This window comes from Ammospiza nelsoni, chromosome Z (genome assembly GCF_027579445.1).
Source record: "Ammospiza nelsoni isolate bAmmNel1 chromosome Z, bAmmNel1.pri, whole genome shotgun sequence".
Taxonomy (NCBI): Eukaryota; Metazoa; Chordata; class Aves; order Passeriformes; family Passerellidae; genus Ammospiza; species Ammospiza nelsoni.
The window spans coordinates 37,918,494-37,935,757 of record NC_080669.1 but is presented as its reverse complement, the minus strand read 5'-3'; the positions used below and the strand labels follow the sequence as shown (position 1 = coordinate 37,935,757).

The 17,264-nt window shown below is 36.8% G+C and overlaps 1 protein-coding gene across 2 annotated transcripts in view; it reads left to right on the top strand.

The window, feature by feature from the left end:
• CCDC171 (coiled-coil domain containing 171) overlaps nt 1-17,264 on the top strand; it is a 150,475-nt gene that overhangs the window by 46,413 nt on the left and 86,798 nt on the right. For both annotated transcript variants that reach the window (XM_059492458.1, XM_059492457.1), the window contains exons 10-14: nt 2,512-2,615; nt 5,386-5,475; nt 7,304-7,504; nt 9,412-9,579; nt 11,459-11,647. In XM_059492458.1, the coding sequence (XP_059348441.1) occupies nt 2,512-2,615; nt 5,386-5,475; nt 7,304-7,504; nt 9,412-9,579; nt 11,459-11,647 (752 nt within the window). The remainder of the gene's footprint in view (nt 1-2,511; nt 2,616-5,385; nt 5,476-7,303; nt 7,505-9,411; nt 9,580-11,458; nt 11,648-17,264) is intronic.

Below are 17,264 nucleotides of genomic sequence, written 5' to 3'. Positions count from 1 at the left end.
AGTACAGCTAGCAGAAAGTCTGAAACAGCAGATTTAAGAGTTTATTCACTTGTATACTTCTGTAAGACTCGTATGGAACTTGGCATTTTTCCCAAATTCTTCCCTCAAACTCTTGGGCAGTACTGGGTGCACACTTCAAGTACTGGGTTGCGTTTTTTATTTCATTGCTGACATCATGCTTCTGCCACAACAGAGTGTGTTTGGATTATGCTGCATGTGTCCTGCACAGTTGTATGAAGTCAGACAACATTTGGGCAGCATTAAAGCCATAGGTCTGTTTTCAACTGGTAGATTGAATCTGTATTTCTATTGACAGATTGAGCTGCCTAGAAGTAGGGTTAGAGCAAAGGGAAGGAATGACAGCATGAAAAGTTTACTGGCAAAATTCTAATTTTGGCAAACATGATATTAATAACATCATTGCAGGTTGGGACTTAAAATATGAAAATACATTTTTAGACAGTTTGACAAAAACTATGGTATGGAAGATAACTCTTGGATAGACTTAATACACATTGTTTTAAACTGAATGAGAATTGTTTGTTACCACTTTGCTAGAGCTACAAGTATGAAAAAATAGTGTTTATTTTTTTATGCAACAAGATCAACGCATAATGTTCCTACAATGGGTAGGAGTGAGAGGTTGGTCTTGTAAATAAGAAGATTGGACTGGAGCTCTCTGCATAGCTATAGCTGTGGTTATGTGATAAAAATTATCCTAAGGTCACAGTCAGCACTTTCTTCAATGTGAAATCTTCTCAAAAGAGGTCAGATTTTATGAATTCTTCTTAGGTTGGTTTTAAGTGTAACACAGTTGTTTGGGATATATCTAGGATTCACAGGGCTCTGAAGTGTCATTAAGAAACTCTTGTTTTTTCCCTGACTCTGCAGACTTTTAGAAACTGTGGTAAGTAGGGGGAGTGGCTGATAGGACAGAGGACAGAGGTCAGTCACTGGGATGTGCGTGCTGTAGAGCCGATCTTGCTCCTGCTGCTGAAAGCAATCTTGCAAATATGTGTTGCTTTGAATAGGTGGGACTTTGTAACACCTAGTCCAGCCTGAACAGCACTTTATACTTTCTGGTATTATCAAAAGTCAGGAGAGAAGAGGCTAACTAATTGAAAGAATTTTGGCAATACGTTCTGACTTGTGCACTTAAGTAAGTTTTCCACTGAGTTCTATTGGTGTATTACATGTAGCCTACAAGAGCAATTTAATTATTTTTATACAATGCCGTAGTAGAATGTCATGCTTATTAGATGACACTAATTATAGAATATCTTTTAAGTGCCCTGCAAGTATGTAAGTGGACCTCCTCTGATAAAGTTTTATGGACAGCCAAAGAAAAGTCTCAGACTTTAGTACCTGATTTGACTTCATCAGCCACCCTGTGTAAATTGCTTAGTGACACTGGTGATAAACACCTCTATCATTGTTTAGTTGTGCTGGGAGTTTTGATGATTTAGCTTTCCTGGATTTAAAATTCCCCAGATATTTTCACTTTTGCAAAATAAGGCTGCTATTATAGTTGGTAAAGATAGTTTCCTTTATAGAACATGTTAAAAATTGTTGAAACATTGATACTATAATTTGCCACACAGTAAGTGATAAAAGTTTTTTTCTAAGAATATAAATAATGCTGAGAGGAATGGTCTGTCAATAACCTAGTATTGTGGTGTAGCACCAGGAAAAAAGAAAAGTTTGTTCTTGGAAACCAAATATCAGCTGACATCTTGTGACCTCTCGATCAATACAGTGTTGTTTTGCTTTTTTGGCACATGGTTCTATGCACTTTGGAATGGTCAGACTTGTTCATATGTCCCCAATAAGGGCAACAAGATCAGAAGTCCCAATCTAAAGGTTTAATAAATAAGTTTAGTGTGTGTATATAATTGTTATATCAGATTTATAACTGAACTTATATAGGACCCTACAGACAGATAATTTTTTTTTTGTCATATCCTTCAGAATAAAATTTAATATAATTTAAAATGTTATCAAGTCCTCTCCAAGCATACCAAGCATAACATAATCATATGATCTTTGGCTCAGTAAGGCTTTGAGTAAATGAAGTACTGCATTACTATATGCATGCTCTGTCACAACACCAAAATAATGTCAGGAAAAGTGTAACATTCTTAACTTTCAGACAACATGTTTTTCAAAGTATATAATTGTGTGGTTTCAAAGTTGGCTTGTCTGACTGAATGACACAGGTTTAACTACAGTAGGAACAATATGTGAGACTGCATACCAAATGCATTAGACATAAATGTAATCCAGAATTTACAGTCCTGTATCTTCTATTAAAGCTTTTAAACAGATGTCTTTTAGCTCTATTTGCTATGAAAGCATGGCTATACAGCTGTATCTCTCATGGCAAACAAGGCTGCTCTTCAGTGTTCTGTATTGTCACTGAAGCCCTAAATAATTCTAATACCTCACATCCAGGGTGGGTAATTTTCTCTCTGTGGCTTTAAGGCTTAATTTTTGTTCTGTGTTTTCCTTCAGGCACTTGTGAGGACAAAGATAAACCTCTGAGCTGCTCTGTCATTGACACTTTGAGGTGTACCTTGACAGCTTACCAGAACAAGCTGGAAGATACGTCTAATGAGGTAGCACTTGCAATGTTTGGCTCTATATGTATTGCATTTGGCCTGCAGCAGAACATACACTTTGCTTGTAAAAAAACTGCAGAAGAGTGGGAATGTTGAGTAGACAGCTTCAAGTATGCCTGAAGAATAATCTCTGTCGCTACTATTTCTCTAAGCTTTGCCCTACAGTAAAGTTTCACATTTGTGGGGACAGGGAGAACAGTTTTTTGTCTTTCTAGTTTAATTTGCTTTTCTAGTTCAGTCTTTTGGGATTATTTTCAAAAAACATTTAGAATAACAAGCCGCTCATATATAGAATGTTAGTTAGAAGATAATGATCTAAGAGGGCAGCTGCATATACTGCAGTGTTCCTAAAAACACAATGGTTGAGCCTCATTAGTCACTGCTATCAGGCATGCTCCCCTGTACTTCTAAAACTGGTATAATTTTCTGAGGAGAGTGTTTTCAATGGATTCTCTTTGGGAGCTTTTTTTCTATAATTTCAATAAAAATCTTAGAATACTGTCTTTATGTTATCTAATAAAATAATGGAAGTATTTAAATTTTGGGAAACTTACCCTTATAAAAAATCAGATGTTTTCCATGCAGTCCTTTTATATCACTGACTGAGAAGTTACAGTTTTGCATTTATTTTCTTGTGTGTTTTGCTAGTCTGACTAAATTACTCCTCTTGGGTGTAAATGTGTTATTAATTTGTGGCTTTAAAGGCTGTACAGAGAATTTAACTGCACGATTAAAACTTTTTGTACAAACTTGTGATTAGACTTTGAATAAAACTGGCAAATACAGAAAGGCAAGGTGTGATGAGATTGTAAAGTGCCAGCACTCTTATTTAATTTCTAGGTTTTGTCTATTATTTTGACAAATGCATAGTCTAGCTAGTCATTCAACAGGTTTAAAACAATTAAAAATTAAAAATAAAAAAAGAAAACTATATTAGCTTTGCCCTTTTTAGTGGAAAAAATAGGTCTCCCACAAGACCTTTGAGTTTGTTCAAGGGGCACAAAAATAAGTGACCATGGTAACAATTACACTTTTTAAACAGCAAGCACTGTTAAGTCTCTCCCAGCGAGATAAGAGAACTGATGTGTATAGTCATTATGAAACTCTTCTGACAGCCAAGTCTGGAAGCTGCAGAGTAACTAGGAACATATTATCCTCAGCGAATTGTTATTTGGGAGGAGGAGCATCACGTGATAGGCAGCACAGTTGAAAAGTCGACTCAGCAGGCTTTGGCTTAGTGATGTGCTTTGTTGTGAAACTGTGCCAGAGACAGCAGTGGGGAGACCAAGGGGGTGGCTTCTAAGAAAGCAGAGAGAGTGTTCTGACAGAAAGAAGAATGAACTGTCAAGGAAAATAAATCGCAAGCAGAGCAGGACCAACAGATGACCTGCCACAAGACTTCCCAGTAGGACTGTGTGGGACTGACCCTGAAGTTGTCATATGGAGCCAGAGATCACTGAGCACCTTTGTGGTGCACAGAAAGGGCAGTGCTCTGTCCTTCTTGATTACCCCTGCCCCCATAGAGAATGCTGCTTTTGGCTTTTTATGTGTGAGATATATTTAATAATAAAACTTTAATAATACAATAATGCACAAGGGGACTATGAAGGGCACTGTGCAATAAAACTAGGTTGTTTTAATACACAATAAGGAAGGGTTTTAGTAGCAACGCAACAGTAAGCAAATTTTAGTGGTTTCCTTTATAAAAAGATTTTGAACAAGATCCCACATATTGATGAATTTATTAATGTATGTGTACACCTGTATGTATATGTGAAATACGCTGGTAAACTTGTCATGTGTCATCTTTAACTTACTGTGTTAAACATTTGATTAAAAGATCTGGTTAGTTTGTGTAGTCACACAAACTAACAAACTAGAAAGGTGTAGAAGTGTTTTGGGTTTTGAAGATAACTAACTTCTGACTTTCTGTATAGTGCAGATACCAGAACATGTTTGGATAGAGGGAAACGATTAGTAAACTAATAAAAAGACTGGAAATATTCCAGTAGCATTCTTTAATTTACTGTAATTATTTCTAAGGGTTCTGCTAAGTTTTCTTACATCAAAATATTAAAATAAACATTTTAAATGTAATTCATAAATTTTGCATATTAGGTGTTCTATTTCTGAGTTGCTCCTTAAATGTCAGGCGTTAGCAGCATCATCATAAAAACAGAGATACACATTATTTTGTTATGTAGTTACTGTTTTTGAAAGTAGAAAGTGAAGCCAGTACGCATGGTAGTACCTCAGTACATATTAAGCAACCTCTGAGACTGCTTTTGCTTTTAACCCTAAAAGTCATTGTGCCTCTGTGGTACATTGATGCTTTTTACAGTATGTGAGTACTATCCAGTGCTCTGTAAAGAATCAAGCTTGTAGCTAGACAATTTCTGCAAATGGCCACTGACTTGAAAACTTGTTTTCTCAAACCACTCCCCAGATCATTATCTGAATTTACTACACTTTCAAGTGCATTTCAGAATCTGTGTTTTTGTCAGATATTTTGAGAGTTAATAGGATAGGTAAGAATGGACTCAGTTTGTTATTCTACCACTACTCTTCATTTTAAATAATTGTAAAAGATTATTTAGTGTTTTGTAATGGCATATTATTTAGATGGTATGTAGTACAAAAGCTCTTCAAGGAATTTAAATAAATTTTGTTTTTTACTTTCATGTATGAAATTCTTCCTTTATATTATATCGAATAGATCATTGCACCCTTTCTGTAAAAGCCTCTTTGATTTTCATATTTTTTGAAGCTTGAGAAAATGAAGGCTTTGTGTAAAAAGACGACAAAAGAACTTGAGGTATCTGAGGAGAAAATGTGTGCTTTAAGACAAGACCTGAAGGTAGGTTTAATGAACTTAGCATAAAATGTGAACATTTTGCAAAACCTATCTTTCTGGATTAAAAGTATTTTTTTTCTTATCAGAGTAAGTCCTTCTATCATTGTAGTCTATTGAGCAAACTAGTTCACCTCACAAGTTTGTGTGAAACTATGCTGCTTTATCCTAGTTATCACTATAAAGCACATAATTTCAATGATTGCCCTTCTGAAATAATTAAAATACCTTGATAAATTTGCAAGTATTGTTTTATATTGAAATCATTATCAGTAATCTTTTTTGTTTAACTGTTTTTCTCAAGAAAAGGGAAAGAGAATTTAGTTACCTCTATGCATATGAAGGTATATTTTTTTAACGATGTCAATTCTTTAGTTAATTGTTTTGTTTATGTTTGTCAGAAGGGTCAATGCATGTGATGCATCAAGTTCTCTTTAACATCTGTAAAGTATGCAGCCTAAAATTTCTTGGAGTAAAAGTTAGCTGAGATAAAAACACTTGAGAGCTCTTTCCTTTAGTTTTGGAAATATTTTTTTTCTTTCTGTTTTTGGCTGACACCACTTTTGTAATGTCCTGTCTGGTTAAATCAATAGCCAAGGGAGTGAGCAAATCCTGAGGTTGTGTTTTAACTTAATCTCCCAACTAGCAGTGTGTTGTATTACTGCCAAAATAGAATGTCTGTAAACACAGCGTTTTTCAGGTTCTTTTTCTGAGGATATGCTGTTTTATGTTTTATGCAGTGCTTTTCTGTAACATTCATTGAATCTTCACATTAATGGATATGATGTGTTGCCACCTGTTATGAAGTTTCTTTACTAATTTATGTTCAGAAGATTTAGGACTTCTACTTCTGTTACAGCACTTTTTAAAGTCACCTAAAAATTTTGCAACCTTTGCAAGAGATACTTGTATTCTTCATGCACAAACTGAGCTTGCTACACACACAGGGTACTGGTTTTTATGCAATATACCAGTTTTCAATCTCTCTAAATTTTTGGTAATAATATTGTATAGATGATCAAAATCTAGATCTAGTCTGAAAGCATTTCTATTAGAAATTTAAAATTACTTTAATATTTTAATGTTTCTATTTAGAAGAATAAAGCTTGTCATTTTCTGAATAATTTAGTGTTATGTTTTGTATGATTTTATGGTCTATGAAGCTGTGATTTTATGAAAAATAAACAATGCTTTCAGTTTGACCTTTTGCAAACTTTAGCAGTGCTGGAAATCCAGTGTAACTGCACCATATTTTGGCTCAGAGGGGGTATTATATTAAGTTCTTTGTTTACCTGATGAGATTTTGGTGTTTGTTACATAACAGTATTTATGACTACTTCTAATTACTTATTTCCCATGGTCAACCTCCAAAGAGAGTCCTCACTTTTTTTTATCTTGTATCTAAAGAATACAATGCACAGCAGCATCTTTGTTGCTTGCAGACTCAGCCCTAACAGATCAGGGATTCACTTAAGAAAATAATGTATCTTTTCAATGGGTCTGAGAGCTTTGCGCTCTGCAGAGGATAAGTTGCATTCCTGTGTTCTGCATGTCATTTGTGGGGGTAGAGGGGACTGTGAAGTTTACTGTATCATGGAGCCTTTACCTGTCAGAGATGGATTTCCAATGCTGTCTAGTTGCAAGCTGTTCAAGAGGCCTATTGTCAATTTTGAAATTCTATTCTTGAAAGATAAAGTCCACCCAGCCTGGATTCTTGTGAATACATGTGGTTATATGACTGTTTCTTTCCTCAGGTGATGAACACTTGGATAGGGTATCATTTTATAGAGTAAAATTTATACCAGCTTTTCTGTTAAATTCCTCTGTTTTACAGGAAGTTCAGGATACCATGGCTGATACCAAGAAAGAGTTAAACTATCTGCACACTAAGTGTGCAGACAGAGAGACCTTAATAGAAACTTTAAAAATGGAACTGCAGGATGTACAGCAATGCTGGGAGAAAGAGCAAGTACGTGCCACAGAATCTGAAAATGAAATCCAGAAGCTTACCAGGGCTTACCAGAAGGATATGGAGGTATTACTAGAGACAAGATGACTGTCAAAGAGTCTTTATTTAATCTCAGCTTTATACATTTACATACATCAGATGGTTACTCTTAGTTTTAACAGATTTATCCCTAAAATATGATTTTAAGATACGTATTTTGAAATATGTGTTTAATATCTACAGGATTTCAGGACATATTGGTTCTCCTTTCTTCTGTATCAGAACTAATAGCTTAATCATTCCTGTATTTTAAATTTTTGAAAAACAGGCTTTATTTAAAAAGCTATGCCTGATGAACAATTCTTTCTTTCTTTCAAATTAAAAGTTAGCAGAAATGTTTTACAATTGAAACATGTAATATTGTCATTATCATGTGTTAATTACTGATCCATGTGTAAATTGATACATAGCAAATATGGAATTGAGGTAATTTGCATGCATGCCACAAAACCTAGAAATTCTTACCTTTATCTATTACCTAATTGTAGTGTGCTATATGTGGGAATGGGTCTACAATGTCTTATTTCAGAACTATTATCTTTCTCCTTATATGTATTAACAGATGTTAATTTTGTTGCTTTTTCCGCCCAATAAAGTGGTTCTGTACTAGCAAGGGCAATGATATACTTGTAGTTGTTGTGCATATTGAGCTCATTACTTCCACAAATTTGGACATGGATGCCAACTGAGTAAAAAGGAAACATTCTTTCCACCTCTTTTACAGTCTGGTATTTAAATAGGGTCCACATGAAGCAGCTGGAATTGTTACACACATCAGATAATGATTAAAGTGGAGGAAACTAGAAGTCTGGCTATATTGTAAAGTCAGCATGTCTACAAGCCTGTGGTTGCATTCAACATGTGTGAATTGATTTGGGGTCTTGGAATCCTGTTTCTCATGCCAAATGGATAATTGTCATCCTAGTTTTATCACAGCTCAAACATCAAATGTAATGATGGTGGCGCACTGGATTTTCCTTGGGGAATTTGTAGATCTGTTAGAAACAAAGTTAAACTAAACTGAATTACAATTTATTTTTAATTGCCTAAAGCACCATGAGATAATTGTGAGAAAATACATGTAAGTGTAATGGCAAGAGCTCAGAACAATCCTACTTTCCAATCTTGGCCATCCATATTTTCTTAATGGAAAATTTCAACCAAGACCCCTGGAAAATAATGGGAACCTTTGCAATAGTTTACAGACTTTGTCCTTGTGACTTTTGAGGTACAACTTGCTATTGTTGTCTTAATCAAAGTTGCTAAGTTGCATATATGTACTGAAAGCACTAAGGATGGAATTTCTATAGCATTCTATTGTTGCTAAAGTTTATTTATAACTTGCATCAATTTATTATATTACTGACTAAAATCAGTGTAAATGAATGAGGCATGGCTTGTGGAATTTAACTCATGAAGCTATAAGCCTGTTTTGTCTGGCCATTTGGTCTCATATATAATCCATACAAAAACAATTTAAAAAAGACTTCAGAGTGATAGTTGTATAAATAGTGTCTTGTGCTGCCAAGCCAATCAGAAGATTTTCTGCATGCTCTGCAGTTGTTGTAAATGGATACAGTTAGAGTATAACTGAAAGTTTTACCATAAATAAATAAATTGCATATACTAATAGCATGGAATTTTTTATCTGTATCAGATAGTCCATTGTGATAACAGCAGGACTGTCCTGTATTTATATGAACTATTTATATATTATGTCTGAATAGACACATTTTGTGAAAACTGTTTTCTTACATTCGCTTCAATATGTATGACTGCAAATATTAGCAATTATGGTATTTTGAAAAAGGTTTGTGAATGAGCCATGTGGGCTTTTTTTCACTTGCATGTAGTTCGTATTACTGCCCATGTAATGCACATCTTTCAGTTCTAACACTGTTCAGATACATCATGTAATTCTCCTTTTGTTTCAGGAGAAACTAACCTTCCTTCACAGCTTATACCAGCATTTGATAGCAGGCTGTGTGCTTATAAAACAACCAGAAGGCATCCTAGATAGATTCTCTTGGCCTGAGCTTTGTGTAATCTTGCAGGAGAATGTTGATGCCCTGATCTCAGACCTCAACAGGGCTAATGAGAAGGTAAGTGTCCTTAGGCACCAGCTACCTCTATTAAATTCAGTGACATTTGTCCACGTTGCAGTATCATTAAAAAGGACTGACATTCATCTTATTTCAAAAAGAATTTGGACGTTAATAATTCAATACCATTAATTATGGCTTGTCTACAACTCAGTTTGATGCCATTGCTGTGGGCATGTAAATGTGACTGAAGTCTGTATGAAGTCTCTAAGCTCCACTTTCAGTGCAGGACATGCTAATAGTACTAGCCAATATTAGCCACAGGGACCTAATTAAAAGAAAATAAATTAATCTTACTGATGAAGCAATTCAAAGAACTTAGTCATTTACACTAATAAAGCAAGTCTTTATTTTACCATAAAACTGAAACAAAATGCCCTTACTCAAGGAGTGTCGTCTTTAAATTATATGTTTATTATTCAGAGTTTATTATTTCGTTTGAAAGAATGACAGTGTATTTTTTCATTTAATTGTAACTCATGGATTATAGAATTATATTCAGTAACACAAACAGAAAATACCAGTTTTTATAAAACATTTCAGTATTTGCTGTAGAGAGGAGCTGTAATTTTCAGGGTGCAAGTAAGCTTATGTGGCCTTTCTCTCCATAAATCCCTGCATTTTTAGGAAAGAAAAATCTCCTTTTAAATAAATTAAACTGACTCCACAGACTAACATATGACAGTCTTTAGAATTTCAGTTCGTTTTCTGGCTCCATTGATCAGGTCAGTCCTAAGACTAGTACAGCAACTCCAGAACTTGTCTCTGCTGACATTTTTTAAGACATAGTAGGGGAAAATCTTATTTTGACATTTTTCATCTTCAGGAGTGACCACTCTTCTGGTCTGGGTAAGATGCAGGGCTGGTTACAGTGAATTGTTTTAACTCTGCCCATCAATTAATAAATACCTCAGCAGTCAGTTGGACCTACCTCCTCACCGATGGGGTAGGATAAAATCTGGATTATGAACATTTGATATACTTTTGCATTTTGCTTTTGAAGTAAATGAGGAAAGGGGAGTGGAAGAGAAGGGAGTGAACATAATTGGCAGTGTTTGAGGATACTGTGTCATATTTTTTCTTGCTTTTTAATTTAGTGTGGTTATTGATATTGACTGTGAGGTCTCTAGGACTTTTTTCATATACTCACCAGCTTTTCAGGGATTTTGAACAGTATGTCACTCATGTTGTAACTGCTTTCTTGGGAGCAAAATTTTCCTCTTGCATTTCTGTGTGATGCATTTGAAAAGTAGCTTACTGATACTCTCTAGTAGTTAATTGTAGGTGTGTGTATTTCACAATTTTTCTTACCTTGATTCTTTCCTCCATTTAGTTTGCGTGGGAGCTACTAAGTTATCCACAGAGTGAATCCATTTGTACTTGTCAAAAACAACTTCTGTGTGCTAAAATGTTCTGAAATTCTTTTAATGCTTAATAGTATTTGGAATGTTTTGGTTTTCCACTAAAACAAAAATTATATTAAGGACTGTTTTTTTTATATATTATCTACAATTCTTGCAAACTTCTAAGGGACTGGTATACTCAGATTGGTATACTTTACCATCACATGATTTAATGCTCTTGTTTACAAAAAGCCAAAACATAGGAGACATGTCCAGTTCAGGTTTTCAACAAAGAAAGCAATAAGCATCTGCAGTATGGTATGGCAATGGCAAAACTGAATCCAATTTTTTGTTCATATTGTTGCACAACTCAAGTAAATAATCTGTCATGAAAGGCTTTTACTTAGTTTTAATGAAAATATTGAAGAAATTACAGTTTAGATTTTATGACATCTGTGGTTAAACTGATATACACAATAAAGTAAAAAGATGCTTAGAGAAATAAAATAATTTCTTTTTAAATGCTTGTTACACAGATATCTCACCTGGAATATGTTTGTAAAAACAAGTCCAATACTATGAAGGAGCTTCAGCAGAGCCAGGAAGATGCTTTTAACAAAATGGCTGAACAAATGAAAGCGCAGGCAAGCTGTTGGCAGAACGAAAAAAAGTATCTGGAACAGCAGTACTCAGGTCTCCTTGGGGAAGTTCATGCAAGGGCACAGGTATGGTGCTATGAACTTCTGATTTTTTTTCTTGTAAATATTTAATGGATTATTTCCATAGTTTGAACCCCTAACCAGTTTAAGGTTGTTTAAAATTAAAAAAAATCTGCAAACTCCATGCCAGTATTGACTTCATTTATAATAAGAAATAAATGTCTTTGTTAAAACATTCTAGGAGTGAATTGCCTAATTTGGCTTTTTGGGGTTTTTTTGAGAATGTTAAGGCTGTAAGATTGAATTTGCTTGATTTAAGAATTATATAGGGCAGCAGTGATTTTTTTCAGTGTCCTGCTTTGCAAAGACTGTGTAGCGATACAGTAAAATGGTCTTATCTGGGGATAAATTTAGATATATACGTTCTGACCCTAAAAACCAATTAGCAGTGGTAGATTTCAACAGTATTAGAGGATGCTGTTACACAGATGAATCAGTGAGCAGTGGGTCAAAAGTGTAATGCTATTGGTACTGATTGTTAGACAAGTTATTTGCAATTTAAAATGCTCACTATTATTCTACAACTACCATTCACCATCTTTTCAATCACATTCATTTACATGTGTTTCAATAAAAGTGTTGTGAAATTGAGGAGATAAGGTATGCCTTGTTACTTGTGACTGCCACCTGTGACTTACTTTATCTGAAGAATGCTATATTTGATGCAGATTTTAGTCTTGGAAGTCCTTGTGTGCTGAAAAATACATTTATGAAGCATTCTATTTAAAGAGCAATTTATGGTGAGTTCTTAGGACTGAGTTATATTTTTTTAGATTTTTTTGCTTGATATTTACATTTCACATTGGGTATTGACAAGGCTACAAACATCAGTGTGAGTGGAATAAGTGGCATCCAGATTTATATTTAATTTCCCCATCATCATGTAGTTTCAGTTTATGGCTTTCATTTGCCAACAGAAAGAATGGTAGAACAAGGAAGCTTCATTTTAATTTTAAAAATTACATTTCCTTCTTAAATAAAAAGTGGAGTTACACAATTTAGATTTCTTCCTCCTATGCATGATGGGTCATGTCTTTAAAAACTCTTGTGTTTTGTGAAAAATAGGTGTTCCACAGTACTGCATCATTCTTTGGGATGGTGCTAAACCTCCCAGTCTCTGCAGCTTGATTGTATAGATAGCATGTAAAGCATGTACGTAAAAAAGTGTCTCCTTTTTCTGGCATGCACTTAGGCACGTGTTTTGGAAAAAACTTCATCTGTCAGCTTCCTGTACAGGACTAATGAATCACTAAAACGGGAATATTTTTCCTTAGAAAACATCTGGGCTTGTTTTCTAACACAGGTTATTGTAATGTTGGAGTGCAAGCTGGTGGTTTTGTAATCTAGGTAGTACAATGTCTGTATACACTTAGATGATTCAACGATCTCTTTTCCATCTTGTGTTCCAGTTTGTCTTCCTTACCATTCAGTGTCTAACTCTCAAGAAGACAGTCTAATTTCTTCTCGATTTCTAATTTGTGACTGACTTTCAATTTGCAAATACCAAATTAAGCCTTTTATTTCTTGGCACCCATAGGGTCCATAAATGTCTACTGCTAAGGCTTTTCTAGTCCTGATTGCCCATTTTTCCTGGCTTAACTGTATTTTATCTTTTGTATTTTGAGCCAGTTAGCCATATTTGTCTGCAAGATCAGTGCTTTGTTTGATTAGAGGTGTACAGACAGACTAATATCATAGCCTTATTTCCAAAGAAAACAAGGGAAAATGTGCCACAAGTTACAGAATGTCTTCAAAGGATCTTTAAGATTTGCCGACTACCAGTGATTACATAAAGATGCAGAACGCAATATTTAAATTTAATTATTTTAGCAAGCTTTATTCATTAAATTTTATAGGAAACATATAATCAGTACAAGTGGAATATAACTTGCCAGTATTTCATTGTACAGCTGGGGGTCTTCTCACTCTAGGACACTTATTCTAGAGCTACTAGGAAACTGCAGCAATTTGCTACATTTTTCATCCCAAGATCTGTGTTAATTGCAAGCACTTTGGTGAAATAACCCCTTGTAGGGTTTAGTTCCATTCTGAAAAGGGAAGATGAGTGATTTCTGCTGTCCTGCACCAACCTAATGGTACATCATAGGATGCTTCCTTTTATTTGTAGCTTTGTCTTCAACCAGTGTTCCATGACGTCTTCTGGATATTTTCCCCTCAGAGGTCCTGTATTGAGACTTCTTTAGTTTTTCAAATTGTTGACATGTCTGTGAAAGAAAACCATAGACTGTCAATTCACACTCGCAGGAGTTAACAGAGAGCTCTAATTGCACAGCAGTATCAGCAATGTATCTTGAAACTTATTGTTTTGGTTTATTAGAACGGCAGTGGAGAGTCAGGGCTTTTTATAATGGTCTCCTTATAATTAAAACACTGCAAAATCTGGAGGTTTTAGTGGCATTGACACCTGCTACTGCTTCTGTCCCCAGCTAGTATTGTTCAGGGTCCCTGGTTCCACAATAGGATGTGTGAATGTTAATAGGTACTACCTCATAGCTGGTAGTAGGTAGGTCAGATGGATGGTGTAATCAGAGAGCAGTTTTACTGTTTTTCTATGGGAAAGAAGTTCCCAGAGTAGCCTTATCAGAGATCAGCGATAAACAAAGTTCTGTAGATACCACTCTTTGTCAGTGGTCTCCATTTTTGGAGAGTCAATGGAGCTTAAAATGCACATCCTTTTTCTTTGCCTTTTGTTGCAGGAGCCTAGTCCTCTTGATTTGATAGTGTGCCATTTTGAAAATGTTACTATGCCTGCTCCTTAGCCTCACACAAATTATTTATTATTTATAGTCCCCTAGGAAATGTCCTCTGAATTTTAACTACCAGTTGTTGTTTGTTTATTATATAGACATTTATTAATCTGCCCCATTTTTTGTGGCAACTGCTTAAAATAGAAAGGTTTTGTTCTTGTATGCAAAAATATATTATAAGAGAAAAGTACTTTAATTACTTTAAAATGTCAATTTTAACAGAAAAATCGAAGGTTTACTAAACAGGCAAAGGAAAAAGTCCCCTGGAAAGGAAAAAAAAAGTGTCTGCTTTTTCCTTGGTTGGAGGCCTTTTACAGCAAGACAGGTGAATTAGATAAAGGATGGGATATATTGCAATTATATGAAAAATCACTATAGTTGTTGCAAAGGGAGGAAAATAAATGTATGTAACTGTACTGGTCCTGGTCTTTCTTTGGCAGGCATGTCTGGCTCATGTACTTAAAACACAGCAAAGAGAGGGTAGTTGATGTTGTTTTTAGATATACCTGTATGTTTATATGCATTTGGAAAAATAAAACAGCTGAATGACAGGAATCACTGACTAACAGAATCACAGAATGGGTCAGGGTGGAAGGGACCACAGTGGGTCATCTGGTGCAACCCCCCTGCTCAAGGGGATTGTCCTACAACACATTGCACAGAATTGTGTCCAGATTGTTCCTTAATATCCCCAGAAAGGGAGATTCTACAACCTCTTTGGGCAATCGGTCACTGCACAGAAAAGAAGTTCGTCCTCTTGTTCAGGTGGAACTTCCTGTGTGTCAGTTTGTGCCCATTGCCTCTTGTCCTGTTTCTTGGCATCACTGAGCAGAGCCTGGATCCATCCACTGACACCCTTTCTTTAGATACTTGTAGACACTGATGAGAGTCACAGAATTGTTAGGTTTGGAAGAGACCACTGGAGACCATCTAGTCCAACCCACCTGACAAGGCAAAGTCATCTAGGGCAGGTTACATCAGAATGCGTCAAGTTTTTTTGGGTTTTTTTTTCTTTTGAGTGTCTCCAGAGAGGGAGACTCCACAATCTCCTTGAGTATCCCGCTCTAGTGCTCTGACACCCTTAGTCTAAGGAAGTTTTTCCTCATGTTGAGGTAGAACTTCTCATGCCTTAGTTTTTGGCCATTGCTCGTCATCCAACATCAGTGCTGAATCACTCCACTGGAAAGAGTCTGGCACCATCCTCCTGACACCCACCTTTGAGATATTTCTGTGTATTGATGAGATCTCCTCTCAGTCTTCTCCAGACCAAACAATCTCAGCTCCCAGAGTGTCTCCTCATGAGAGAGAAGCTCCAGACCACTGATCATCCTTGTGGCTCTCCACTAGACCCTCTCCAGCAGCTCCTTGTCTCCCTTGTGCTGAGGAGCCCAGAACTGGACACAGCACTCCAGGAATGGCCTCACCAGGGCTGAGTGGAGGGGGAGGTTCACCTCCCTGACCTGCTGGCCACACTCTTGCCAATGCAGCCCAGGATGACATTGGCCCTCCTGGCCACAGGGGCACTGGTGGCTCATGGGCAGCTTGTGATGCACCAGGAGTCCCAGGTCCTTTTCCACAGAGCTGCTCTGTAGGAGGTCAGCCCCAGGCTGTGCTGGCACTTGGGGCTGTTCCTGCCCAGGTGCAGGACCTGGCACTTGCCCTTGTTGAGCCTCACCAGGTTTCTCTCTGCCCAACCCTCCAGCTGATCAAGGTCCCATTGAATGGCAGCAGAGCTTTCAGGTGCATCAGCCACTGCCCCTGTTTGGAGTCACCAGCAAACCTGCTGAGGGTGCCTTTGATCCCTTCCTCCAGGTCAGTGATAACAAATTCAATGAGATTGGACCCTTGGGAGCATCACTGACTGCAGGCTTCTACCTAGATTCTGATCCACTGATCAGGTTTTTTGAGGGGACTGGGAGTGTGGAAGGGAACTGTGACAACTACATTCTGCATATCCCCTTTTGTTGGATGGGCAAAAGGGCATATCGCCTTTTTGCTGGAGCCTCTTCTTGGAGGAGATTTTGGGGGCTGTGTCACAGACTGGTTTCCACCACTGATGTGAAGTGTCTTTAAAAAAAAACTTTGTTGCACTTGCAGCCTATTGCAGCAGACATTGCTTTATGTTTTAGTGTTTGGCTAGTTCCAGCTGTCACATCAACCTGAGCTTTGAAAATCATTTTTCCATGTGGATTTTGTGCTCCCCTATTAGGACAGTGTCTTTACAAAGCTACTAAGCTGTGCAATTGTCAGTTCTTGATTCACCCCAAGGTCCATTCATATAACCCACATTTCCTGAGATTAGCTGCATGGATGTTGGGAGAGGCAATATATATCTGAGTTTGCCTCTCAATCATTTCTTCTTGAGGCTGAACAGACCCAGGTCCCTCATTCTATTTTAAGAAAGATGCTGCAGTCCCTTTGTCACCCTCTGTTGGAGCTAGTAGCTCCTTGTCTCTCTTGTAACAAGGAGCCCAGAACTGGAGAAAGCACTCCAGATGTAGCTTCCCTAAGGCTGAGTAGAGGGGCAGGATCACCTCCCTTGTCCTTGACATGCTTGGCCACATTTAATTCCAGATGCACCTTGACCTTCCTTGTCTCATTTCTACTTACTCTGACAACCTCTCTATCTTCATTCTAAGTGACCTCTTTCCATCTCCTGTGTATTTCCTGCCTGGGTAATGACAGTTCTTCATTTGGTCATGCAAGTCTGTTACCCTCTTTGCCTGACTTCTTGCACATCGTGATGTGTTGTTCTTGAATCTGGAGGAACTTATCCTTGAACATCAACCAACTCTCATGCCCCAGCAAGGCCTTCCCTGTTAGTGTGAGGTCAAGCAATATTCCTTGTGGGATCC